This window comes from Mauremys reevesii, linkage group 5 (genome assembly GCF_016161935.1).
Source record: "Mauremys reevesii isolate NIE-2019 linkage group 5, ASM1616193v1, whole genome shotgun sequence".
In the NCBI taxonomy this organism is placed as follows: Eukaryota; Metazoa; Chordata; order Testudines; family Geoemydidae; genus Mauremys; species Mauremys reevesii.
This window is the reverse complement of record NC_052627.1, coordinates 136,757,081-136,783,101: the sequence shown is the minus strand read 5'-3', so window position 1 is coordinate 136,783,101 and position 26,021 is coordinate 136,757,081. Positions and strand designations below refer to the sequence as shown.

General features: G+C 50.8%; 1 protein-coding gene across 1 annotated transcript in view; it reads left to right on the top strand.

Annotated features, from left to right (window-relative positions):
- The first annotated feature begins 881 nt into the window (after positions 1-881).
- VAX2 (ventral anterior homeobox 2) overlaps positions 882-26,021 on the top strand; it is a 45,990-nt gene continuing 20,850 nt past the window's right edge. The window contains exons 1-2 of the mRNA XM_039541444.1: positions 882-1,552; positions 16,134-16,321. Of these exons, the coding sequence (XP_039397378.1) occupies positions 1,264-1,552; positions 16,134-16,321 (477 nt within the window). The 5' untranslated portion in view covers positions 882-1,263. The remainder of the gene's footprint in view (positions 1,553-16,133; positions 16,322-26,021) is intronic.

The window sequence follows — 26,021 nt, the reverse complement described above, 5'->3', positions numbered from 1 at the left end:
TTGCTGCTCGTTCAGCAATCTGGGAGCCCAGGCTCGCCAAGGCTCTGTCCGCCTCCCCCTGCACTGAGCGCCCACCTGCCACCGGGCTAGCGGCCCGCGAAGGACCCAGTGAAGTGACTGACCAGCCCGTGGCCTTTTGTTCCTCTCCCGCTCTTCCTCCCCAAATCACCCCCTGACAATGCCCCGTGCGCCCTGGGCTTTTATAGCCCGGCCCTGCCCAGCTCCCTGGGAAAGGAGCCGAAGGGGGTTCGCCTGCCGAGGGGGGCAAAGCACAGGGACTCTTTGTTTGCCAATCAATAGCCAGGGAGGCTGCGGCAGGAAATTACGTGTGTGGCGAGCAGTCAGTTTCAAACTGCTGCTTTACTCCCATCCCTCGGCCGGCTCACTCTCCTGCTTCCCCGGGGAGAGCGGGCGGGCTCGGTCTCGCTGCTGCGAGCCGCAGGTGGAAGCAGGCTTTCTCCGTCCTTCGGTTACCGCTGATGATTGGTTATTCGCGTCTTTGTCGGCCGGGGGATGAGAGATGGAGAGAAGGAGGGGGCGTCTGAAAAACATCCCGGACTATTTTAATTAACCCCCCCTTTCCTCACTCCCTCCCCAACCCCCCCCCAACCCAAATCCACCCACCTCCCCAAAGCAGGCGCGATCGCTGGGCACGCGAATCAGCGGCGGAAGGCCGGCCCGGCTGGCTGGCAGGCAGGGCTTGGCGAGACACATCGCTCCTCGGTTTTTGCTCATCAGAGAGAGACACGAGAGACAGGAGACACGGAAGGAGCGGTCCGCGCGGGAGGCAGGCTCTGCTCTTGAAGTTTGCAGGAAGAGGGGTGCTGGGCTGGGGGGAGGGGGGAGGCGGGACGTGAGAAAGGACCAGGACTGTCAAAGTTTTTAACTCTTCTCCCACCCGCCTCTGCCCCAGGCGCCCGGCGGGCACCGGCATTTCTTGACTCCTGCATTGAAATTTGGTCTTGGGGTTTTTTTTTCCCCTGGAGGGGGGAGCAGAAGGGAGGTCCGGGGAAGGGGCTGTTTAAATGGATCGAGCCTGCCCCGCAGCCCGGGGGGAAAGGCTCCGTGAGTAGGGCGAGAGAGAGCCAGGAGGGAACCGGGGGGACCTCGCTGGGTCTTCCCGACCATGGTGCTCGCCCTGGGGGAGGGCTCCTTAGCTGCACCCCGGGGCTGCCGCCGGCAGGAGCCAGGGCGCTGATCCCCGCCTGGTCTTGGGGGGCAGGAGGACAGTCCCCCCCCCCGCGCCCCGCTCTCTGTCTCTTGATGTTTGATCCCTCCGCGGCGGCCACAGGCATGAGCGATGGCGGTGCCCAGGCCGGCAGAAGCCCCCTGCTGCTGGGGGAGCCGGGCGCCCCGGAGCGCGCCCGGGGGAAGAGCGGTGCCCGGCGGGAGCTGGAGACCGCGCTGCGTGGAGCCGGCGGCGGACTCGGACTCAAGGACGTCCCGGGAACCTCGGCGGCCAGTCCCGGCTCGTCCCAGGAGTGCGTCCCGGAGAGCGACAGCCAGTCCGGGGGAGGAGAAGCGGATTACTGCCGCCGGATCCTGGTGCGAGGTAAGGGGGGAGCGCGGGCCGGCCCCCAGCCGATGCTTAGGGCGCATCCCCTGCAACCCAGCCCGTGCAACCCAGCCTGTGCAACCCCGTCCCACCCCTGCAACCTCATCTCCTGTACCCCGATCCCCTATACCCCCAGTCCCTGCACCCCACCCCATCCACTGCAACTCATCCCACCCCCTGCAACCTCATCTCCTGCAACCCCATCCCCTGCAACCCATCCCAGCCCTGCAACCTCATCTCCTGCAACCCCATCCCCTGCAACCCATCCCAGCCCTGCAACCTCATCTCCTGTACCCCGATCCCCTGTACCCCCATCCCCTGCACCCCACCCCATCCACTGCAACCTCATCTCCTGTACCCCCATCCCCTGCAACCCAGCCCGTGCAACCCCATCCCACCCCTGCAACCTCATCTTCTGTACCCCGATCCCCTATACCCCCAACTCCTGCAACCCATCCCACCCCTGCAACCTCATCTCCTGTACCCCATCTCCTGCAACCTCATCTCCTGCAACCCATCCCACCCCTGCAACCTCATCTCCTGTACCCCGATCCCCTGTACTCCCATCCCCTGCACCCCACCCCATCCACTGCAACCTCATCTCCTGTACCCCCATAACCTGAAACCCCATCCCCTGCAACCCACCCCTGCAACCCCATCCCATCCCTTGCACCCTCATCTCCTGCAACCCATCCCAGCCCTGCAACCTCATCTCCTGGACCCCCATCCCCTGCAACCCATCCCACCCCTGCAACCTCATCTCCTGTACCCCATCCCCTGCAACCCCATCTCGCCCCCAGTATTTCCCACTCCGATACCACTTCCATTCCCACCCCTGCACCTCATCCCACCCCTGCACCCCCATCCCTACACTCCATCCTACCCCTGTCCACCCATCCGCCGCATATAGAGCGCCTCGAGCCCCGCTCCCTTCCCCCCGGAACAGCACCGATCCCCCCCAACAATAATACCCCCAACCCGGCTCGTTCCCTGCCCCGGGGCCTGTCCGCTCCCTCCCCATCCCAGCGCCCCCTCGCCCCCAGGCCGAAGGCGGCCCGGAAGGGGAAAGCGGCGTGTGGCTTTGGTACAGGGCAGGCGAACTGCGCCCCTCCCGGCCCCTTTCCAGTCGCCTCCCTTGCCCACGAAGGACCAAAGCAAAAGGGACGATGGTGACTGGGGGTGGGGGTCCCTGCTTGTCCGCTGCCCCTTCCCCCTGTTCCGCCCGGCATCCCCCTTCCTCCCTCCCTCCCAGCTCCCGTGGGGCTTCATTGAGAGATTTGGGAGACTGGGTGCGTGTATTCGGCAGAGGGCTGTGCTGTGCGGGGGGGGGGGTGCGGAAAAGGGATGGGGGGTGACCCCCCCCCGAGCCTTTCTGCCCCAGCCCCTCGTTTTTATCGTCTTCTCGTTTAAACGGTCGGTCTCTGCGATGCATTCAGCTCTGGTGGGGGAAGGGGACCCCTCTCCCCGAAATAAACACACGGGGGGGGGGAGGATCCCAGGGGGCTGCTTTGGGTTTTAAACCTTTGTCGCAGGAAAAAAGCGTCATGGAAGCATCATCGAGTTAAGAGGGTTTTTTTAATAGCACTTGCTCCAGGGAAATAAATAAAGAAATAAACCCACCCATCCCTCCCCGGGATCCTTTCAATCGTTTGTTCAATCGACGCCTCTCGGCACCGAGGGGTTCGAGCAGAGAAATCCCCCAGCGAGGGCCTTGTCCTGAGACCCCGAGATTTCCGCGTGGGGGGGGGGAGGGCGAGCGGTGTAGACGCTGAGCATCCAGCCCCCAGAGACGTTTCAGTCTCTCTGTGTGACTGTTTATTCAAAATAACAATCGCGTAATGGCTAGAAAACAGCGGGTCCGCGTAGGGAGGGAAACCCCCCTCTGCAACCAGATTTATTGTCGAAAGCCTCGATTTTGTTGTTTGCCTGGTTTTTAAATTAATATGGCAGCGGGGTTAACAGCTTTGGAGGGAGCATTGCAGTGGAGGAAAGAAACATTCTGGGCAGACAAGAAATTCGAAACATCCCTCCTCTTCTTTCCCTTTATACACCCAGAAATATCCCAGTCCCGCTCCCTTCCGCGGGGATTTTTGTATTTCCCCTCCAAGGCTGATTTGTTTTTTAGTCAACCCTCCATGCAGAATTATAAACAGGTTCCAAGAACTGCGCTGTCTTGCATTTTAAGATTCCCTTCGGAAATATAGGGGCTTTTATAGAGAAATCTATTTTTAAAAAGGAAATCACGCGAACCTATTTGTTGTGTTTGTTTGTTGATGGGTTAGATAGATAGATAGATGGGATGGATGGAGATAGATAGATAGAGGGGGTGGATGGAGATAGATAGATAGATAGATAGATAGATAGATAGATAGATAGATAGATAGATAGATAGATAGATAGATAGATAGATGGGGTTTATGGGGATGGATAGATAGATAGATAGATAGATAGATAGATAGATAGATAGAGGGGGTGTATGGGGATAGATAGATAGATAGATAGATAGATAGATAGAGGGGGTTTATGGGGATAGATAGATAGATAGATAGATAGATAGATAGATAGATAGATAGATAGATAGATAGATAGATAGATCCGGGTGAAGCGGCCACATTTTCCCCTTGGCCCGAGCAGCCTGGGAAAGTAGGAGAGATTCAGATATTTCTCCGTACCCAAAGCGATTGCGAGTCACGTTAGAAAAGGCCTCGGACGTTTCTAATTTTTCTCTCCGCTTTGGCTTGTACCTTGTGGGGTGACATAATGTTGACCCCATTTGACAATAGCATCTGTTCTGCGGAGACCCTGCACATTTCAGCAAGATCCGCTTGTACCACAGATTTTCCTTTTAGATCAGCTCATTTGCGTGAAATTACTCAGATAAAAAGAACGGCTAAGAATGGTGCACAAACTGCTGCCGACATGGCGAAAAGTTCGGGGTTTGCAGCTTTAGATTTCGTTCAGTGAGGCGTGCGGGGCTCTATCTATACGTATCTCCGGCTGAACCTCCGTTTGGGATTATCTGTACCTCTACATTTACTGTGTATCTATGCAAAAACAGCATGTGCCCAGGCGGTAACACTTCGAGTCATAGACGTGTGTGGCTATCTGTGAGATATATATATAGCAGGTGCACATGGATATGTTTGTAAATATGGGCGTGTATGTTTAAGGATAAATAGTGTTTGTGCGTGTGTATATCATATAGGCAGTAAAGTATAAAAATACGCGTGTATATGAAGAGACGTGTGTCTGAATATAGAGATCTGTCACCATATATTGCTGTATGTGTATTTATACACAGAAACTCTCTCTATATATATATCACCATATATTAGGCTTGGAAGGACGAATTTTTGTCAGCAAATGTCAGTAAAAGTCCAGTTTTCACCGCAGACATTCAAACCAAAGGAAAAATATTCCCCTCAGTAATAATAATAAATTACAGCTAGGCAAAGTGAGACAAAGGCTGCTTGGGAACTTACTCGATTTTCAGTTAAACTTATTTGCTTTGCATGTTGGCCGGTGATACTGACAATTCGTGTGTTATTGGTTATAAATCTTTCACTCTTTGAATCTCACCATTTCTGGTCATTAAATAATTATTGTCTGACCGCTCCCATAATTCCCCCTCCCCGCAACTGTGAGCATTTAAATGGACACAAATAAACAAAATGCTTAAAAATAAACCTCAGTAATGTCTGTGATAATGATCACGACGTTCAATTCGGATTCTGAGAAGCCTGCACATATCGCCAAACGTGTATGGAGTGCGTGTCCACACGGAAACCAATTATTTCTGGATGTGCATGTAGCGCGTGTGTCCACAGAAACGAAATATATATGTAGCCATATATGGCCAGATGTGTATTTAGTGTAGATATACAAAGCAGCAAAGTATATCTCGCCATATATTGCTAAATGTGTATGTCGTGCGTGGATACAAAGAAACGAGATGTATATCACATGTATTGCCAACCGTGTATGTAATGTACAGAGACTCTAAAAACGAGCTATATATCGCTATCTATTTCTAAATGTGCACGTAGTGTATATAGACCCGGACGAATATACATCGCCAGATATTGCTAAATAGCATGTAGTGCGTGTAGACACAGAAACAAAATATACATCCCCACGCATTGCTAAATGTGTACGCAGCGCATTTATACACGGAAACTAAACGTATTTATAACCCTATATTGCCCAACGTGTATGCAACCAGTGTGTATATACACCGAAACAAAATATACGTCGCCATAAATGTGTCTGTAGGGCACGCATGCAAAGTAACTAAATATATTTAGCCATATGTTGCCATGCGTTTGTGTAGTGTGTGTATACACAGAAACTGACGTGTGTGTACATACATACGAGGTGTGGGTGTCCATAAGTGACCCGTATCTATATCTGGTTCGGTTGGTGTGTGCAGGCATTACAGGCACACACAGCACGCTGTGGCTATATATACACACACAGTCTCTAGCAACAGTTGTGTAACTTAACCGGGTAACATAGTGACATGGGGACTCGGAATCTTTCTCTGTAAGCGGCTGGAGGTGGTGAGCAAGAGAGGGCGGCATCTCAGTCCTGCCCTTCCCTGTTTCCCCCCAACTATTCGCTATTGGGGCGGGGGCAGAGATACTCGCTGCCTTTGGGGGAAGAATGGTGCCCCACTTCCTAAAGCCTTTTAGGCTGCCACTGCTTTGGTGCCTGGCTGTAGGCGGCCCCAGGCGGGACTCCCGGGGTCTCTCTAGCTCTGCACGGAGAGAGAGTTGGGTCAGGAGTCCTAGGTTCTAGCCCGGGTCCCTTTGCTGTCATTATGTAACCATGAGGTGCCTGCTATCCCTGTGCCTCAGTTTCCCCGTGCCCAAACCGGGGATCAGTAACACCTGGTTCAAGTTTAACACATGAACACCTGATTGTTAGGGAAGACCAGGAGGGTGGTTAGTTATTGCCCCCGGTTCCTCCTGCGGGTGGGGGGAGACTCGGGAGTGATTGGGGAGGGGTCCCTGGCTGCCATCCCATCTTGGGGTGGGGGCAGCAGAGTCCAAGGGGGCACATGGCGGTCGGGTGAGCGGGGCCCTGTATCCCTCACCCTCCTTGGAACACGGGCCGCCCCCCGGCAGCTGCAGGGCAGGGGAAGGGGCCGTCGTCCCCGGCGCTCCTAGCAGCGGGTGAGCCGGCTGCACCGGGCTTTGCCCTGCGGGCGCGGAGCGAGCAGAGCTGGGTTCCGGCGGCGGGGCAGGGCGCAGGGGAGTTCGCAGTTCGCGCGGGCCAGGCCGGGCTCGGAAGCTGGGGTTCGAGCCCGCTGGGGTCAGCCTGAGGTCAGCAAGTGTCTCCATCTCCCTCCCTGGCCTTGATTGACACCCCAGCGCTAAGCCACAGCCAGGGGCCCTGGGCTCGCGTGTCTGGCAGGCCGGGTCCCCCCACGCGCGGGGCTTAGGCTGGGGAAGGAGCGTGCGAGGGTCCTTCTGCACCAGAGGGGACTCAGTCTGCGGCCTCCCTCTTCCAGAGCAAGAGAAAAGGCGCCGCAGCCGAGCCCCGCTCTCCCGGAGGTGCCTGACCCCAACTCCGCTGGGGCCTGGGCCTTGGGCTGGGCAGGGCTCCACCATTTTGCAGCCTTCCCAGCTGCGGGAACAAAATGGTGGCAGAAGCATAAAGTAGGGAACTAGCTGCATAATAATATTTAAAATATCGCCCCTGGCAGCCCTTCCATATCGTCCTCCCTCTTTCTGCCCGCCCGGTATTTCTCCCCAAAGGGAAAGAGCCCAACCACCGCCAGGCCAAAGCAGCAGCTGATCAGACAATCTGGCCAGGTAAAAAACAACTCAAATCCCCCCAACATTTGACGAGAAACGCACCGTGTCCCTTACCAGTCCGGCCCTGGGCACATGCACAGTCAGATACAGACGCGTTCCCTAGCAGCAGCCCCGGGGAATTGGCGCGGGGCGGCTGGAAGAGGCGCTGTATTTCTGGCAGTGGTGGCGTGAGTACCTTGGGACGGGCCATTGCTCCTGGAACTGCTCCTTTCTTAATTTAGCGGTGGAGTTAATATTTTTCTCAGACCAGGAATAACTTGACGCGTAACTTTGGGCGGAAGGGGGCAAAGGGGGTGGACTGGCCCGTGTGGCTTTTACATATTGTCCGTTGGAAGGATTTGACTTTATTTTAATGCACTTTAAAAAAAACCCCACCCGTGACTTTATTCCACCCGTTATTTAAAAATCATCATAATTTCCTTGAAAAAAGACATGGCACTCGCCGGACGGAATATTGTTTGAACACCTTTTCTGTGGTTATCTCAGGAGCGTTGCTGAACGGGGAAATCCCCTTTAAAACCCCGGGGCCTGATGCCGTTTGAACAAAGACAAGGGCGCATTGTCTCCGTTTTTCGGGATTTTTGCTTTAAAAATAGACGGCGAAGGGGAATCAGAGACAGGTCCCTGCTCCGAAGATCCGCCGCCGCATGAAATATACATGGTCCATAGCTTGACTCTGGATATTTCTCACAGTGGCCTGTGCAGGAAATGTTCCCCACGTCCGTGCAACTCACATGTAAACGGGTTCTGAGCTTCCTTCCCGTTTGGATTTTAAAATGTAATTTATCTGCGATCAGTTTGCTTAACAACAGCGGATTCCGCCCCCCCCCCAGCCACAGAGACCATCCTTTATAAATCCACGTCCCTTTTTGGGGGGATGAGCTGTCAGCAGCACACAGCGATGACTTGAGGGGACTGACGGGTTGTCTTGCAAACAAGATACAGTGCATCGCTGCTCGCAGATTGGAAAACGTCAGATCGTATTTTTTCCCTTTTTTAAAAATTCCCAATCCCCACAGGAGTCTCTCCATTTCCTATTTTAAAAATTGCAATGTTCAGTCCTCGCAGCTCTCATTAAAAACCCAGCGAGTAAATAACTAGCGGGCGCCAGGTTGTTCGTAGGAAGCGGTTCTTGCAGGGGCTGGTTTTGCTGCTAAAATCGAAGGGGAATGGGAAAAAAATCGGTCTCAAACGTGTCCAGGTCTGAATGTAGAGCCCCGAGCTAGCAGCACTTCGCCGGCCCCCACAAAGTGGCCGGAGAGAATCCGGTTTGTCGAGGTTCCTAAATTGCACCAAAGCGGCTTGTGATTTATGTCCGAAGGGTCAAAGAGCAGCGCGAATGTAGCCGCGTTTTGAGAAAGAAACGCCCCACCCCAGTTCCTCACCCCCCGCCTCTTCTAGGAGGGTGCTTGGCTTGGGGCTTTGCAGAAGAAATGTGTGTTGGAAAACAGGTCTCTTTGTTTTCTCTCTGAGTGCGCCTCAAGCCAGTAATACAGATATATATATATATATAACAGGCTAACAGAGGCAGGTTTTTGCTTTCCTTTGAGGGGATCGCTTTTACGTGGCACGCTTTACAAAAACGGGTGCGATAAACTGCGGAGGAAGGTGCGTTACGTTAGATGCAAAATAGGAAATACGATTCGGGAAAAGAGTCGCTACTTGCATGAATCCATAGTGGGGGCTTATGTACCTAGAACATCGCTGGGTTTTGCTGTATTTTGGTGCGTGCGTATTAATATCTGTATCGTTATAGACACATCAACACGCGGGTGCATTTACGGCCGCGTCTAGACACATGTCCGTAGAGTGTGTGGAAGGCACAGATTAGACAAACAGCACCTGCAGAGCCAACGAAACAGAAGGACCCTTTGCGCGTTCGTTTATGAAGGCGGCGCGCAATTTGAATATTGCCCTTTTGAAATACGCCTCGGATCTACAACCTCAAACGTGCAGCCGGGGAGTCCCTCAGAGCGGCGGGGTTTTCCCTCCGCTACCCCACAGACTAGAAGGGAAGTGTCGTCAGCTGTTGCTGAGATCTGACAGTGCAGGAAACGAGCAAGGGAGGCCTGGTCCTAGCCGCTGGGAGAGGAACTGATCAGGTTTAAACCCTCTCGTTGGTTCTCCGTTGTGGTGTGGACTCATTAGCACGATCCGCCTTCAGGGAGGTTGGAAGGTGCCTGGTGGTTTTCAAAGAAAATGTGCTTGAACGTAGAAATGGGGGCGGGGCACTTTGAGAGCCACCCCCCCAGCATCCCCACCCCCGTCCCCGACACAGCTGCCCCGGGTGTCCCGTGCGCACCTCGCGGAAGGGCTGTGACGGTGCCCGGGTCTGGCATGAACGGGGAGTGGGACCCAGCGCCCTGTCCGCAGTTAAAGGAGCCGCGCGCTATTTCGGGTCGTTAAAGAAACAGCTACTTTTGGGGTGCGGGCTGGGGAAGCCAGACTCGATATTTCGGGCTGGAGCCAGGGGGAGGTTAGCGGGAGAGAGGAGGCTGAGTTCGGGGCCTGGGTGTATTTGTGTAGAGACACGCGTGGGAGGGGAGCGACTGTGGGTACCTAAAGAGGCGCCGGGGATCATTCACCCGCATTGCCGCCTCCACCCCAGACACACCCTCACCGCTCCCCGAGTCCGAGCAGTGCTTGGTGCATCAGGGAAAGAGGCGTTTCACAAAGCAACCAGCCGAAAGAAACCCCACTAGAAACAAGCAACAGACACCCCGTTAATATAGTAGACAGGTTAGACAGGAGCATCTTGGAGGTTTACATCCCCCTCAGGAACCTGACATCCTGATCTATCGGTAGTGGCTTAGATCTATCCCGTATTGTTCTGTCCCTAGGGGAGGGCTCAACTCTCAGCACGTTAGTTATACAGGCAAGGAAAGGGGAGAGACATTGCCTGATTTCCCAAAGTCTGCCTCTGCTGGGGTCTGTACTGCAGTATATGGACATGGGGTAATATACATTTGTGTTTAAGATACAGTATACATCTTGCCTATTCATAATGCATACACTGTAACACACACACACACAAAGTGTGTGTCTGTTTGTGCATGTGTTTATACCTGAGTTTATTTGCTTGTAAGAGCTAGAAATGTGTGGGCTGGAAGTGGAACCCTCACTGAAGATATTATGTTGTGTGTATAGCTCTATAGACACACAGGTAGCTCAGTGGTTTAAGCATTGGCCTGCTAAACCCAGGGTAGTGAGTTCCCCCTTTGGGAACTGGGGTAAAAATCTGTCTGGGGATTGGCCCTGCTTTGAGCAGGGGGTTGGACTAGATACCTCCTGAGGTCCCTTCCAACCCTGAGATTCTATGATACAAATCTGTATATATCTTATACATCTGTGCATATACCATATAAATATATGTGCAATGTTGTAGCTGTGTTAGTCCCAGGATACTAGGGAGACAAGATGGGTGATGTATTATCTTTGCAGTGGTTCTCAACCAGGGGGTACATCAACTCAACTAGATATTTGCCTAGTTTTACAATAGGCTACAGAAAAAGCACTAGCGAAGTCAGTACAAACTAAGATTTCAGACAGACAATGACTTGTTTGTACTGCTCTCTATACGATACACTGACATGTAAGTACAAAATTTATATTCCAATTGATTTATTTTATAATTATATGGTAAAAATGAGAAATCAGCAAGTTTTCTGTACGGGTGTGCTGGGACACAGTGTTATTTTTATGTCTGATTTTGTAAGTCAGTCATTTTGAAAGGAGGTGAAACTTGGGGTACGCAAGACAAATCAGCTTCCTGAATGGGGTACAGTCGTCTGGCAAGGTGGAGAGCCGCTGGATTATTGGACCAACTCCTGTGGGTGAGAAAGCCAAGCTTTGGGCGTACACTGAGCTCTGCTTCAAGGCCTCAGTTCTCTCACCCACAGAAGTTGGCCCAATAAAAGATATTATCTCCCCCACCTTGTCTCTGATATATATATACACACACAGACACAATGAGAGTGTTACCTATATCTGTGTATGTGTGCTGTAAACTGTATCTACTAAACACAAATAGTGTGGCATACAGTGAGGGTGGGGGGTGTAGGGAATTTTTGCAGGTGTAGTTGGAAAGGACCCGCCAATTTCTCCATTTGATTTCCCCCATAACAGTATTTTCCCCTCCTCGCTGTTTCAGGTGTTAGGTCAGTGTTTCCCAGCGACCAGCGCCGGTCCCTGAGATCTCCCTGACACAGTTTAGGAAGGCAGCAAGCCGGTCCCCGGTATCAAAAAGGGCGAGAAACACTGTGTTTGAGCCATCTCAGCATCCAAGGGCTGTGGGGCAGGGAGAAGATTCTGCAGATAGCTGGAGTTACCACTAAAAGCTCTTTCCCCATGGGCGATCGGCTCAGGAGCTGGGTCATCGGGGTCTGATGCAGCTTCTGCTCCAGCTGGACCGGTGGCTTCTCAAAGCCTATCCACAGGTCCAGCCCGTCTGTAACCCGTCAGCCAGTCTCAACCCCTCCCACCCTATTGTAGTAAAATGGTCACCCAAGGGTTAACTGGGTTACTCAGAAGAGTATTATGGGCTGGAGCTATGCTCCACCCCCTCTCTTAGTTACATCCTGTTTAGTTATCCGGTGCCCCTCCCCCCGTTACATATCTGGAGACAGCATCACCATCCCAGCCTGCGGTGCTGTAAGTGGAGTGTGGAGTTTTGTGCACTGAGGGGCCCTTTGTAACACCGGCCATGAGGATGGGCTCTGCCTGGGAATGGCAACTGACGGGGGAAATGAGAGTTTAATGCAGAAACCGAGGACTCGCCGCCATGTATTAAGCCTGGGCCGCTCGTTTCTTGCAAATTAGAGGACAGTCAAGGACCCACGGTTAGGGCGGCCAGAGAGCAAGTGTGAAACGTCGGGACGCATTTTTCCCCGGGGTGGCGGTGGTGGTAATGGTAGCGGATATAAGAAAAGGCCCCTCAGAGCTGCCCGTCTGGTCCCTCTCCCGACCCACCGAAGACAATTGGGCCCATGGTCTGCGGCAGTAACACCTGCTCCCCCGGAAGGAGTTTGTGACAGCCTCAGTCACCCCGAGAGAAGAGTTTAGATTTGCCACAATCGTTGACAGAGCCCTGCCCCCCTCGATGGCCACTTCACTGCGCCCATCACTGCCCCCCCATAACCAGCCTCGAGCCCCATTCCTAGGCTAGCTGCGCTTGCCTCAGCCCCACTCCGCTTCCAAGCCTGCCTGCCCTCCTCTCTTCCTTCCACATTCCCATGACTGACCTCCAGCCATAGCTCCATGCCCGGCCTCATCACACTCCTCTCCCTGGCTGCCCCCTGAGCCGCTGCCCCCTGGCTCTGCCCTCCCTTGCTAGCTTTGCAATCTCCTCCCCTCCTGGCCCAACCAGAACGAGCAAGCGAGGCGTTCAAAGGCCAGGGCTCAGGGCTGAGCCCCATAACTGATGGGAGCAAAGGGGGATGAAACCAGAGCCTGATCTCCGGGCTCATCATAATGAATAATAGTAAATCTGCAGGCGATTCAGAGATGCTTTTTACTGTTATATTTAAAGACCCGCATGCAGCTCCCTACCCCGTGCACGCTCTGTCTGTCAAGCCCCATCCGTGCGTCTACCCCAGCTCCCGCTTGCACTAGCATCCATTGCCCAGTATGGCCCAGTTGGTCAGTCAAGGAGTGCTGCAAAGGTGGCCTTTGCTCTCCCCTCACCTGAGTGCAGCTCTGTGCCATGTCAGTGTCCCAGGCTGCTCCGAGTTGCATCGAGAAAGGAGCCAATGTGGCATCCAGGGAGCTGCAGAAGGCCCTGGCCACCCCTTCTGTGCCAGCGGGAAGGAGGGAGGTGGTAGAGAAGCTCCTTTGACATCCTGACACTATCAGAGGATTTAGTCCCCTGCACCGTGGGTATCTCCCAAAGGCCGACGGCACAACCCTAGGCCCAGACGCCACCGTCCGTGTGACACAAGCAGCGGAGAAACTGGGCCTGGTTTGTGTGTGCTGGTGCTAGATGGCAAACGTGCTGGGGAAGGGGCCGTGTCTCCACAGGAGACCGGGGAACAGCCTTCATAACGAGTTCAGTATTCGGCGACCTGAGCTTCTTTCACAACTGTCCCCTAGCACCTTGGGAATTTTTTTATGTTACAATTTGTTTTTTTTGTTCACCAGGTAATTTCTGTGACTAATTCTTGTGCTGCAGGTCAAGTGAAAGCAGCTTATCAGTAAACGCTCAATGATTCAGAGCTTAAATTTGGAGCTTGAGTTGCTTAGATTTGATTGGTCACATAGATCTCTAGATCTCTCACCCCCATCCACAGATCTCTCTCTCTCTCTAATTCACAGTTCCCCTCTCCCCACCCCCAGGCGCTAGGTGCCTCAGAGAGCAAATTCTTAGCTTGATCTTAGAGGCAAGTCCCCTCTTTCTGTTTCTCTCTCTGGTATTTGGGGGCCTCCAAGGTATCTGGATTCCAAGTCATCTTGTATTGTTCCTGCTTCCTGGTTGGATGAGTGTAGTTTTAGAGCCAGGTTTCTAGCATGAACGTTCACGATCTCGAGTTTAAATTTTCTTGTCTATTGATTTTTGTTGGTATTTGTTTAGCATTGGCCATTCTCTTATCAGGAAATTCAGTCGAATATGTGCGCAAAGCAGACATGGAAGGGGAGTGAACACGGGCCCAGTGCCCTTTATGATTTGAGGGAATATTTTTAAGAAATTTGTCTGGGTATTTGCCACTCTCCACTCCTTATAAGTCTTTCCAGCGCCACGTACTTTTTTTGGCACCGTGTAAATAATGAACATATAATCCAATGAGACTGGAGCTTTGTGCTTTCCCCATCAGTCCATGGAAAAGGGAAATTGACTAGGACATTTACCCCTAGCTGCTGAGGGCTTTACTGTTGTATCACAATTTTGGAGCTGATCACAGATACCTCTTGGGGGGAAATTTCCTCCTGTACAGAGGACCAGTGCAAGGGAAATGCATCACTTATGTCCCACATAAGCCATTACATGCGTTGTATGTGTTACACACCAGGGAATTTCACCCTTTGTGAGGGTTTTTTGTAAGGATGACTTTAGCTAACATTGGCCCTGGCCTCACAAACCTGTCATGTTGAGAACTTCCACAGACTCTGTACATGGAAGGTTACAAGATCACCCAGGTTTTTAAGTATCAGAGGGGCAGCCATGTTAGTCTGTAGCCACAAAAACAACGAGCAGTCCGGTGGCACCTTAAAGACTAACAGATTTATTTGGGCATAAGCTTTTGTAGGTAAAAAACCCACTTCTTCAGTTGCATCTGAAGAAGTGGGTTTTTTACCCATGAAAGCTTATGCCCAAATAAATCTGTGAGCCTTTAAGGTGCCACCAGACTCCTTGTTGTTTCCTTGTTGTTTTTCCAGGTTTTTAAGTGAGATCTTTTTTACCTTGTTGCTCATCTTCCACTCCTCCATGCCCAGAGTGCTGGGATCTAGCTAGCTCCCATTTAGCACCACATGGGAAGGGCAGGGTGGTTACAAATCCCTGACACCTGTTCACCATCCCGCAGGTTGAGAGCCCGTGATAGAGAATTCCAGACAGGGTGTGGTCCCTGCTAAACAAGGGAAGCAAAGTTGGAAACCGAGCTGGGTAGAAGCCGGCGTGTCGGAGTTTATAGTTTATAGCTGTTCTCTAATAAATGTCTACTATATAAGACCATGACTTATTCCCTATATTATGACATGGTGTCTGAAGTTAAACCCACGAGAAGGTGCCAACTACGGTGGTGGAATCCGTGATACAGACATGGGTAATGGCCATTGCTCACTCCTGACCTGAGTTAGGTCTCTCCTGTGACCTAAACTCACCTCTGGCCCAATCCAGCAAGGTGCTGGCTGCTTTCCCCTCCCATTGCCTTCAGTGGTACCGCAGGGTTCTCAGGTACATCCTAACAGGTGCACAACATCGTGGAGAGCCAGGCCCCAGACAGGCAGCTAGGAGAACAAACCCCACAGCTAGGGCTGGTGGGCATTTTTTGGCAGAACATGTTTTCAATGCAAAATGGCTTTCGGACAAAAATAAACATTTGTGCGGAAAATTTTTGATTCAGACAAAATGTTTCAGTTTTCCTGTGAGAAGTGGAAACCAAAAATGAAACGCTTTTGGTCTTAAAATGAGAAGCAGCTTGTTTGAAATATTTTCTTTGTTTCATAAACAAATTTCTGGTTTCAAAAATCACACATTTTTTGACCAAGAACACTTTTTAAAAGAGAAACATTTTTCTGCTTCCATCTTAAGTTTTTCATCCAAAAATCAAATAATCTTAATGGGAAATTCTGATCCCCCACCCCCAGATTTGTAGATTATAAAGCCAGAAGGGATCATTAGATTAGCCTCCTGTATAAAAGGCCAGAGAATTTCACCCCCTTATCTTTGCATTGAGCCCAGTAACGTGTTTGGCTGAAGCATCTTCCAGAAAGGCAACTGGGCTGGATTTTAAAGGATTTATTTTTTTCAAGTCCCCCCACAAAAATAATTGGTGTTTTTTGAATAGCTCATAGACTCCTAGACTTTAAGGTTAGAAGAGACCATACCCAGGAGTCTCCGTCTCTTTAGCTCTGCCGTTTGGGGTTTTGGGGACTGGGTTTTTAAGGGCTGAGTCTCTGGACAGAGAGTCTGGGCAGGAGCCTCTGGAGCTCTTGGGAACTGGGCAGAGACTCAAACAGCTCTCTCGCTGCGCCCTCGCTGAGCCCACCCACGGCCTCTGAGAACGGGAGCCTTCTCGTCACGCTGCTCTCCTTGTGCTGACTTACAGATGCCAAAGGGACCATCCGGGAGATTGTTCTCCCCAAAGGGCTGGATCTGGACCGGCCCAAGAGGACCCGAACCTCTTTCACAGCCGAGCAGCTGTACAGGCTGGAGCTGGAATTTCAGCGGTGTCAGTATGTCGTCGGCAGGGAGAGGACGGAGCTAGCGAGGCAGCTCAACCTATCAGAGACACAGGTAAGAAGCAAGGGGTCTGGTGGCTATTCCTGACCACTCTGCATGGGGGGCAAGCTCCCAGGGGACCATGCAGGATGTCCCTCGGCACCCTGCAGCACAGCTCTCTGGCAGCTCCTAGTCCTGGGGTGTTCGGGCTACGGCCGATTTGCTCCATGGCCTGGCTGTGTTGGTGTGCTGCTCTGCAGTGTCGAGGCTGGCTGCTCTGGCTGGGTGCTGAGACGGGGATCATGCAGTGACTCCTCCCTATGGTGTTTCCCCAATAGAGAGGATTGTAAATCATCCAATTAATCAGCAGCCCTCGCTTGCCTGCTCCCCGCCACGGACGGACTCTGTGGTGACGAGGTCCTTGGGAGTGTGGGGTGATGCACACCGAGCGTGGTCAGGGTGAGGCATATATTCAGCCGTCTCAATCAATTTCCCTTTATTGGGTACCAAACCCCCACCACCTTTATCACCACAGTTTGAATCCAGGACAGTCAATCAAGAGCACAGGCTTCTGCCACTTGAGCTAAAGGAGAAGCTCCATTACCTATTTAGTAGTAGTAAGCTATCATATGCTGTGTGGACTAGCCTCAAGAAGAGGACATGACATGGTTAATCAGTGTTAACTTTCCTGGGAAGCTCATCCTAAGAGCTTGAGGTTCCCAAAAGGAACAGAACCATTTTGGGAGGAGAAGAAATACTGCTGAGAATCTGACAGGTACCCATCATGCACCTGTGAGTTCTAAAGCAATTCCCAGAGAAAACCTTGAAGGTAAAGTTAAAAGTCCATACTAGTAACGGAAAAGTAAGAATTATTATAAGGATGCTATTGTTACAAACATGCTCATTGAGAGGCTAGGAAGTTCATAGCTAAGGTTAAACTTACATGAAACTCAGACTTTTGAAAGTAGGGAAAGTCTCAGCTATGATCCCTAAACAACCTTAACTCTACCCCCTTGACAATACCAGTCTCCAGTTTTCCCTGCCTTGTTCTTTCCATTGCAACCCTGTAAGAGGTGTTATTTCTGCAAGCAAAGACTTTCTCTAAGGACTTTAGAAAGCCTCTGAGCTACCATACGACTCTGGGCAGATAATATTTGGAGAGGGCACTGTACTTATCTAGCTGGCTGGTGATGTACTGAAGGGGTGTATCCCAGAACATTGGTTTTATGCCTGATTTCATCGATACACATCTCTGAGAGCAAGTGTGATGCTTCATCATGATGCTAAACTTCACCTTTTTCATGTGCATGCTAAGATAAGATGATCTGTGCCTAGGAAATGTATATAGGGAAACTCTTTATCTCTCTGTCTAATGGCACTTGGAGAACTGCCTGACACACAGTCATAAGGTTTGATCCCGAGAGTTGCTGAGTGCCTTGCTTAGGTCAGCCTGCAGGATAAGGCCTTACAGGAGCTGAGGGGAATGATTGCCTTCAGCAGGCTGGTTGTGTGATCATGGGTTTGTAGGGTAGGTTTGTGTCCGTGGAATACATTTTTTTGGACAGAAAATGGCATTTGTGTCGAAACAGGCCAAAACTGAGAGGAGATGGTGAGCATTTTCATTGGAATTTTTCAGGTTTTTGTGAAAAAAATCTGAAAAAAATGTTGCCGTTTCCAGCAACTGAAAACCGAAAAGCTGTGATTCAGACCTTCTGCGTGTATGAGGAAGGTTCTGTTTCTCCATGGGTCCAACCCAATGCCATTGAAATTAGTGGAAAGATTCCCATCCACTTTGATGGGAGTAGATGCTGTTGTGTATCTAGTAGAGCTGGCAGAAACTGGATTTTCCATTTCCTGGGAAATGTTGCATTTTCACATTTTTCTTCCATTCCGAAATGGGCCCAAATGAAAAAATGACAAAATTTCACATGAAACAAAATCATGTCCCCTCTCCCACCCCGCTTTGTTTTGGGTTCATTAAAATGTTTTGTTTTGCTAAAATGGCAATATTTTGTTCCAATTTTGAGCTTTTTTTATACTTAAAAATTGCCAAAAAAGAATTTCATTCCAAAAAGTCGCTTCAGAACAAAAATCAAAGCATTCCATTCTGCAAACGTCAAAATGGACCATTTCAGCATTATGAAAATGCTGTGTTCAGGCAGGGTTGGGGGCGGTGTTTTGAAACACAATTCAGCTGAAATGGGCACTTTTTAAAAAATGTTGAAATTTAGATGGAAACCTCATTTTCCACTGAAAAACCCTTGAGATGAATATTTTCCGACCAGTTCTAGGGTCGGGGGGATCAATCTCATTCTAAGGAACAAGCTGAATTCCATGCTTGAGTATAGCCTATAGGCCATTTGAGGGTGATATAGTCCCCGCAGTGCCCCAGGGAATGCCTGCTGGCATCGGTAGAAGGCTTGCGTCGAGCTCAAGGGGAGGATGCAGCTTTTATGTAGTAACTAAATGTCTAGTTATTTATTAATTGTTCTGTGCCTCATTATTGCATTCATCACTCAGTGAGAAAATCTCCCCGTCTTCAAGCCGTGGCTATCTCTGCTCGTTACTCTTCCTTCTCTAACGTCTTTCTCTGCATCTCTCCATCAGCTTGGTTTTTGCAAATCCTTTCTGTGCTTTTTGCTGCATTTCCTTCCCTTTGGCCATTCCCAATTCCCAGCCCCTTGGGCTTCACTTCCCCATCTGAGCCAAGAAAAATGATCGGTGATTAAATGGTGAATGTTGACACTGAGGCATCATCGCTGGGTTTTAAAGCTGAGACTCCAATCAGATGAATAGGGGACAGTGGTGCTCAGCCCTAGGGGTCTCTGCCAAGATCAGGACCCCACTGTGCTCGGCACTCCACCAGCGCACAGAAAGTGAGAGTCTTGCCCCCAAAGGGCATAAAATCGGTAGGAGATGGAGAGAAACAGAGGGGAAGTGGGTAGATGAAGGTCACACAGTAGAACAGCTGTGACTAGAACCCAGGTCACCTGACTATCCACTAGGCCAAGCTGCCTCTCTAAGCACTTCAGCATATTTCTTTGCTGCGTACTCATCAATTTGATCCAGGACCAAATTTCACTAGAGAAAAATGAAATTTACTCACACTCACACAGGAAATGGTGAAATCTGAACACCAATCCCGGGGCAAGAAGGGAAGTGGGAATTTATTTTGGTCTCTTCATTTCCAGTGGAAATTCACCTGCTCTTTCCAGCAAACGAAACTGCTTTCCCTGCCTTCTGCTCTTTCACGAGCTGTTCTGGACGGGAGCCACAACTGTCTGGCTATTTTACTAATCCATGGAAATGACTTTTTATTTTAAGCCAGTTTCATCAGCAGTGAGAATTTTTTCATACAGCTCCAGATGCAATAGGCTGGATTTAATCTATTAGAGCCAGGGCCAGATTCTAAATTACACCTGTGTCAATGCCAAGTGACTCTGTTGAGTCTCTCCAGATTTACACCAGTGCAAATGAGGATAGAATTTGGCCCTGTATTCCTGGCATAAGAGCAGGACTTTCCCTAGGCAACGTGCCCTCAGAGATTAGATGCAAATGACCCCTGTTTAGCATCACTGAGAGATGGGAAATGTGATACCATTGAAGACATGGAGGCGGAGATGTCACAGAGGTTTGTTTGAGGGTGGATAATTCCCACAAATCCTCAGGCACCAGAGAGGCAAGAAAGCAGGGGAGTGGTTAGCTCCTGGGACTCTCTGGCCTGGTCTTTCTAAGTCATGAGTTCAATCAACCCTGGTCTGGTGCCCATTGCTGGGTGCTTATTCCCTGCATGAAATGAGGTGCTGGGTCTCAGTCCCGGGCATGCCACATGCAAACTATCCAGTCTGCATGATGCACTGTCTGGCATCTGTTAGTAGACGCGTCTATCTCAAGCTCTGGGCATCCAGTCCAAACTCATCATGAACGATGATGAGAAGAAATCTTGCCAAACAGCGGCACTGGCTCCCACAGGCACGTAGATTCATAGACCCCAAGGCTGCTGCTGTCCTGCAGTCCCATTGGGTGCTTGGGGAGCAGTGCAAATGCTTTGTCCCTCCTGTGCAGATGTCTTGGGGTGCACGGGATTTCCCTGTGGATCTTGGGGCATTCCTGCCAGTGGGATGGGTCTGCTCCCCAATCTCGTCCTCATCAGGGCGTGCCCCACCCTGCCTCATCCAGCTGGGATGACGTGCTGGGTGCTCCTGGAGCAGAGACTCTTGGAAGATTCCTGGCTGCTCCTTGAGTTTTTTCCATATAGGAATCAATCCGAATCTTAGAACACAAGGAAACGGTGCTCTCATGAGTCCTCCTGACTCATCTGACCTGTCCCACGTTGGCATGAGCCAGAAGTACTCGCCAGGGTAAGGAACAGAGGGTGGGGCACCAGAAAACCTCTTTGTGATTCAAAGCATCTCTGTCAAGGCCGCTACTCCAGAAACAGACGCAAGGGGTCTATTTATAGCATCACAATTAAAACACCGCCATTAAAAATTAATCTCACATCTAGTCATTAACAATTCACAATCTCCACCAAGAGAGATGATCAGACGCTGGCCTGCAACCCCACTCGGTGCCCTCCCGTCGCACAAAGAACCCACGACAATACACACGAGAGCTACAGTGTGCAAAGGGCAGCAAAACATCAGGAGAGTATGATTGTCCGGGGTCGGCACAGGAGCCTAAGGAACTGGGTCGGAGCTTTTCAAAGGCACCCAGGGGAGTTAAGTGCCCGACTCCCTTTGGCTTACGGTGGGGACCGGGGACCTCATTGCCCCTGGTGTCTTTGGAAACCTCCCTGTTAACTCCCAGTGGGAGTGGGGAGCTGAGTACCCACACACGGCATTGAATACCCCAGCCTAGAGGAACAGAGGAAAGTGACAGAGCCGGGTGCTGTAGACAAACAGCCTTTAGTCATCTGTCTGTCTGTCTGTCATCATAACTACGTGCTCATCTGACAGTGCTGCCCCAAGGGTCCTGGCAGGATTGTGGCCCCCTTGTGCTGGGTGTTCTACAACACATGGGACGACCCAAAGACCATACGCCCAGATCCTCACAGGGGTTTAGGTGCCAAACTGCCTTTGAAATCGATGGAAATCAGGGGCCTAAATCTCTTCGAGGACCTGGGCCTTAAAGGCTAATTCTAAACAAGATGCAAAATGAGTGACAAACATTAGGGAGAACGCATGAGGGTGATGAAAAGACAGTCATGTTGTTACGCAGGTAGCTAACATTGTGTGGTTCTTGATGGTACAGAATTGATCCAGTTCTCTAACTTGCCGGTCCGTCTGTCCTCCACAAAGGTAGAAACACTTAGATGAGAAGTGTTGCATTTAATAAATCTCCAATAGGAATTTTCTTCCCTTCTTGGCTCTAGCAGGGCGTAATTTTAAACCATTGCAGTGCTTGGCTATGGCCACATTTACAATTACCCGATGGGCAGTTGCTGAACTGAGCCAATCAACAAGCCCATGTGTTTTGCTTGGACTGATTAAATCTATAGATGGGCTGATAGCACAAGCCTCGTGTTCGGGTTTGGCTTTCGAATACCACCAAGTTGTGGGGTGCACAGATCAGGGGTTTGGGTTATCTCTATAAACAGAACCTCTTTTTAAAAGAAATCTCCTAGCTGTGTAGCATCAATATGGGAAGATGCAGGTGAGGAACCAGATGGGTTTTTAAGGACAGGAACAATAATAAGCTAAGGCCAACGTGTCGGTACAATTCTCTTAACCACGTCATTTCTGCAGAAGAATCCAGCTGAAAATGTGATAACCCGGAGCTGGATTCTGATCTCATTGGCACTTGTGTAGACTGGGAGAACCTCCCCTGAAGTTAGTGGAGTTACAACAGCGCGAACCTGGTGTGAGATCCGAAATAGACCCGCTGTGTTCATGTTTTCGAGATGATTTCCATAAAACTTGACGATGAGCACGTTGAGTAGCACTGAGTGCTTGCCCCACAATGCATCCACGTACTGTAACAAGCCGAGTCACGGGGCAGCCTCATTGCTGTAACCCTGGCACTCCCATGCACCTCGTTTTTTATTACTCTCATTCCATTCCCCATCCTGTGTAAACTCACTCACATAAATACATCGACTCACATGGGCAAATCTTTGCAGGATCGAGTCCCCAGATTGTAAACTCTTAGTGGCCAGGATCAGATCTTTGTATTTGCTCTGTAAAGTACCCAGGAGACTGTGGGGCTTAAATAAATATTAAAAGAAGGAGAGATACTACTTTGATTGCAAACTCTTTGGGAAAGGACCGTCGCTTTGTCCTGTGTCTGGATAGCACCTAAAATGATGGGGTCCTGGTCCATAACTAGGATCCCTGGGAGCTACCACAATACAAATTCATAATATGAATTATTACATAGCTAAACCATTCTGTTTTCACTTAAACCCATGGAAATCTGGAGTCTGTCATAGAATCAGAATAGCAGGGTTGGAAGGGACCTCAGGAGATCATCTAGTCCAACCCCCTGCTCTTGTGCAAAACCCAAAAATCTAATACAAATCACATGCTTTCCCCTCCCTATCCAGCCAGCGCTACTCAGAATATATATGCACGGGGCTCATCCTGCTGCCAGCTACACCAGCATCAATTCAGAGGGAGCCCACCGACTTCCACTGGATTCCTCCAGATTTATACCGATGTAACTGAGAGCAGGAAGTGGCCCCCATGTCTCTAGCAGGATACATGCAGCAAGATGAAGCCTGCTGCGGGGAATGGTTTAAAAGTCAAATGCATCTTGTGGGAGAGAAAGAAGAGACTGACTCCTCCGTGGTGCTGATGGAAATTAAAATCACATGCAGCTTTCAGGAAAGCCTCTGAGAAGCTTATAGAGGTGCCCCCCCATTTCCCGAGCGCCACATCTGCTAAATAGACTGTAAAGAGCATTTCTGCCCCTCTTCTCCATGATGTGACCAGCTCGGGCCACCAAGGAGGTAGATGGTCGAGTCCTTGTTTTATTCTTCTCTGCACACTCTCCAGGTCCCATCACCACTCGTGGTTGCTGGTGTGTTTTGTTTAGAGAAATCTGTCTCACTCCCAGGAGACTCCCCCGTGTTGGGCTCCTGCTGTGTCTCGTGAGGTTACTCTCCTGAGGAACAGAAACTAGATCAAAATCTGAGGGCAAAATTGATGCAGGGACAGGTTTCCGGCCTCTGGTTTTGAGCCTGAAATTTGGGCTCCTTGTCCTCACAGTGGTAACAGATCACATGCTTAGACATTTGCTCCTGCAGATAATTGTGAGCACAAATTGTATCTGTGGAGTATTGAAAACTCTGTTAAAATTGTAGGCTGTCAATTTAAATTTCAGGGGTTTTTTTTTCCTGGTCTTTGTTGCAGTCTCAGTGGTGACTGGGCCTAGCATCTGTCAGTGTGTAGTCAGCCCATCTAGAGTAAAGTGGGGTGAGTTGTGTCGCTAGGTTATACGGAGCAGCCTGCTTTGTCTCTCTCTGTTTTGGGGTTCTTGTGTGTTGTTGTGCTGCATTCTAAGGAATAAAGTAGGGTTACGCTGCAATCCTCCAGAAAGGATATTGATGTTTTTACCTAACTTCTCTGTGTGCACAGTATGAGCATAACAGTATCTGCAATTTCCAGGCCTCCTGATCAAGACCTTGCTAAAGCCAGGCTTAAAACGTGGCTCCTGCTCTCATCTGGAGTTGGGCCTCAAATCCAAATCTTGGGTCTAAGCACCCACAAACTTTGCAGCTGGCTCCTTTGTCTAGAATGGGCCAAACCAAAACCCAATATCTGACGCTTCCCAAACTTGGGGGAAATGTAGATCTATGTTTGGATTCACACTCCATGGCTTGGACTCAGCGTGGTGTGGCTGCACTTACTGGCCAAGGGAACTGCATGGCTAGACTCTTGCCCAGTGATCTGAGCTGAGAAACTCCCTGGCTGTTCTCCCAGCCCCCTGCTTACCTGACTGCTGGGGCGGGGCAGGGTGAGCCAGTTTAGGTAGAAGAACTCCATCAAAGGGGAGGTTGATTTTGCAAAACCGTGTTGGCTGGAATAGTGGTTCTGTAACCAGGGCTGGGTCCCATCTGGGCCCCACAGAGTTCTGAGAGGTTCAGGTAAATGATTCCAGTTTGTCCCTGGTCCCAATCTCTTCCTGACCCTCGAGTCAACTGCTGAACTGAACCTTGTCTGTGGCTCCAAATATTTTGGCTAATGGGATTTGCCCTCCTTGTTTCTCCTGCTCGCCCACCGGTTCCTGGCGTCCAGATTCTGGCCGAAATAGCAAACAGGGGGGACCAGAAATCTCACGAGCAGAGAGAGCTTCAGAGCAGAACCCCCGTGCTCAGATCTGGTCAGAACACTGAGATGCAGGCTCCTCTCTGCTCGTAAAAGCGACGGCTGATGTGTGATTTCCAGCCCACGAAGTGCGGCTCAGCATCTGGGTACCTATCCAGAGCAATCCACTGATGCTAGCCCAGTCCTCAGTGCAGTGCATTCGTACCCTAGATCCTTTGAGGACCTCCCATCACTCCTCCCTCCCTCCTGGTGTTCCTTCTGCACTGCTAGCCACGTTGGACTCTGGGTTTCCTGGGAAGTTGGCCACCAGGGCCTGGGAGGATGAAGCTGTTTGCCCTGATGGGCCTTCCGAGTCACAGCAGCCCTGCCGTGAGAAAACCTCCTGACCTGGCTGCAGCCTTGCTGTAAATGTTGGTTCATTTATGCAGTTCTAAGAGCCCGATCCTGCAGGTTGTTCTGCCCCCCTCAACTCTTACTGAACTCCATGGGGACCGAGAGCGCTCCCCAAGCCCGGAATGGAGGGGCAGGGAGGGAAGAGGACAGATAGATGCTGCTAAAAGGTGGCATGGATCCAGCCTTCGCCCTCTCCACAACCGTTGTCAGCTGATTGTCAGCATGAGCTAATCCCGGCGCGGGTAGGGAAAAAGGCCTCGGAGGGAAGCTATGAATAGCCCAGATGCAGGGAGTAACTGACACATGGCACAGAGAGCTTTAAACCTCCGAGGTCATTCGCAGGGCAGCCTGTTAAATAATAATCGTAAAAAAACCCCTGCCCAGCTCTGCCCATCAGCCTGGGCTGCGGCGCTGCCTGCTCCCAGCCTTGGGCACTTTACAAAGCAGTGGCCAAGGTGAACCTCCGTATTGTCAGTTCCAGCATGGGCGGGCGCCGTGAAGGGGAACCTTCCCGTCAGGATGCAAAATTCAGACAGACACTGAAGGCCAGGACATTTAGGAAACCTTCACTGTCAGGAGCGGGGAGACATGCAAAGAAGGCTTAACAGGAGGGATCACACGCCCGTCACGTAGGATGAGGAGAGAGGAGACAGGTGCAACAGAAGTCCGTCCGGTTTGGCGTGCGGGTTGTGATGGGGAGGTAGAAACACGCCCCATTCCTGCTAACGCCAGCCTAGGCGAAAGGCATTTCATGGGGGTTGGATGATACCAAATATATCGAGAGAGGGCAGATCCTCAGCTGGTACAAATCACCATGCCTGTCTGGCCCAAAGAGAGACATTACGGGGATGTGAAGGGAAACATTCGGTGTGTAAATGGTCGGCATACGGAGAGATCAGGAGTGTGTGTGAGAGCTACCTTCTGACTGAACGAGCAGAATGGTGGTGTGTGCAAGGCTACCGTAACGGTGATAAGATAAACTCTAGAGCAGGGGGGAGGGATAGCTCAGTGGTTTGAGCATTGGCCTGCTAAACCCAGGGTTGTGAGTTCAATCCTTGAGGAGGCCACTTAGGGATCTGGGGCAAAAATTAGTCCTGCTAGTGAAGGCAGGGGGC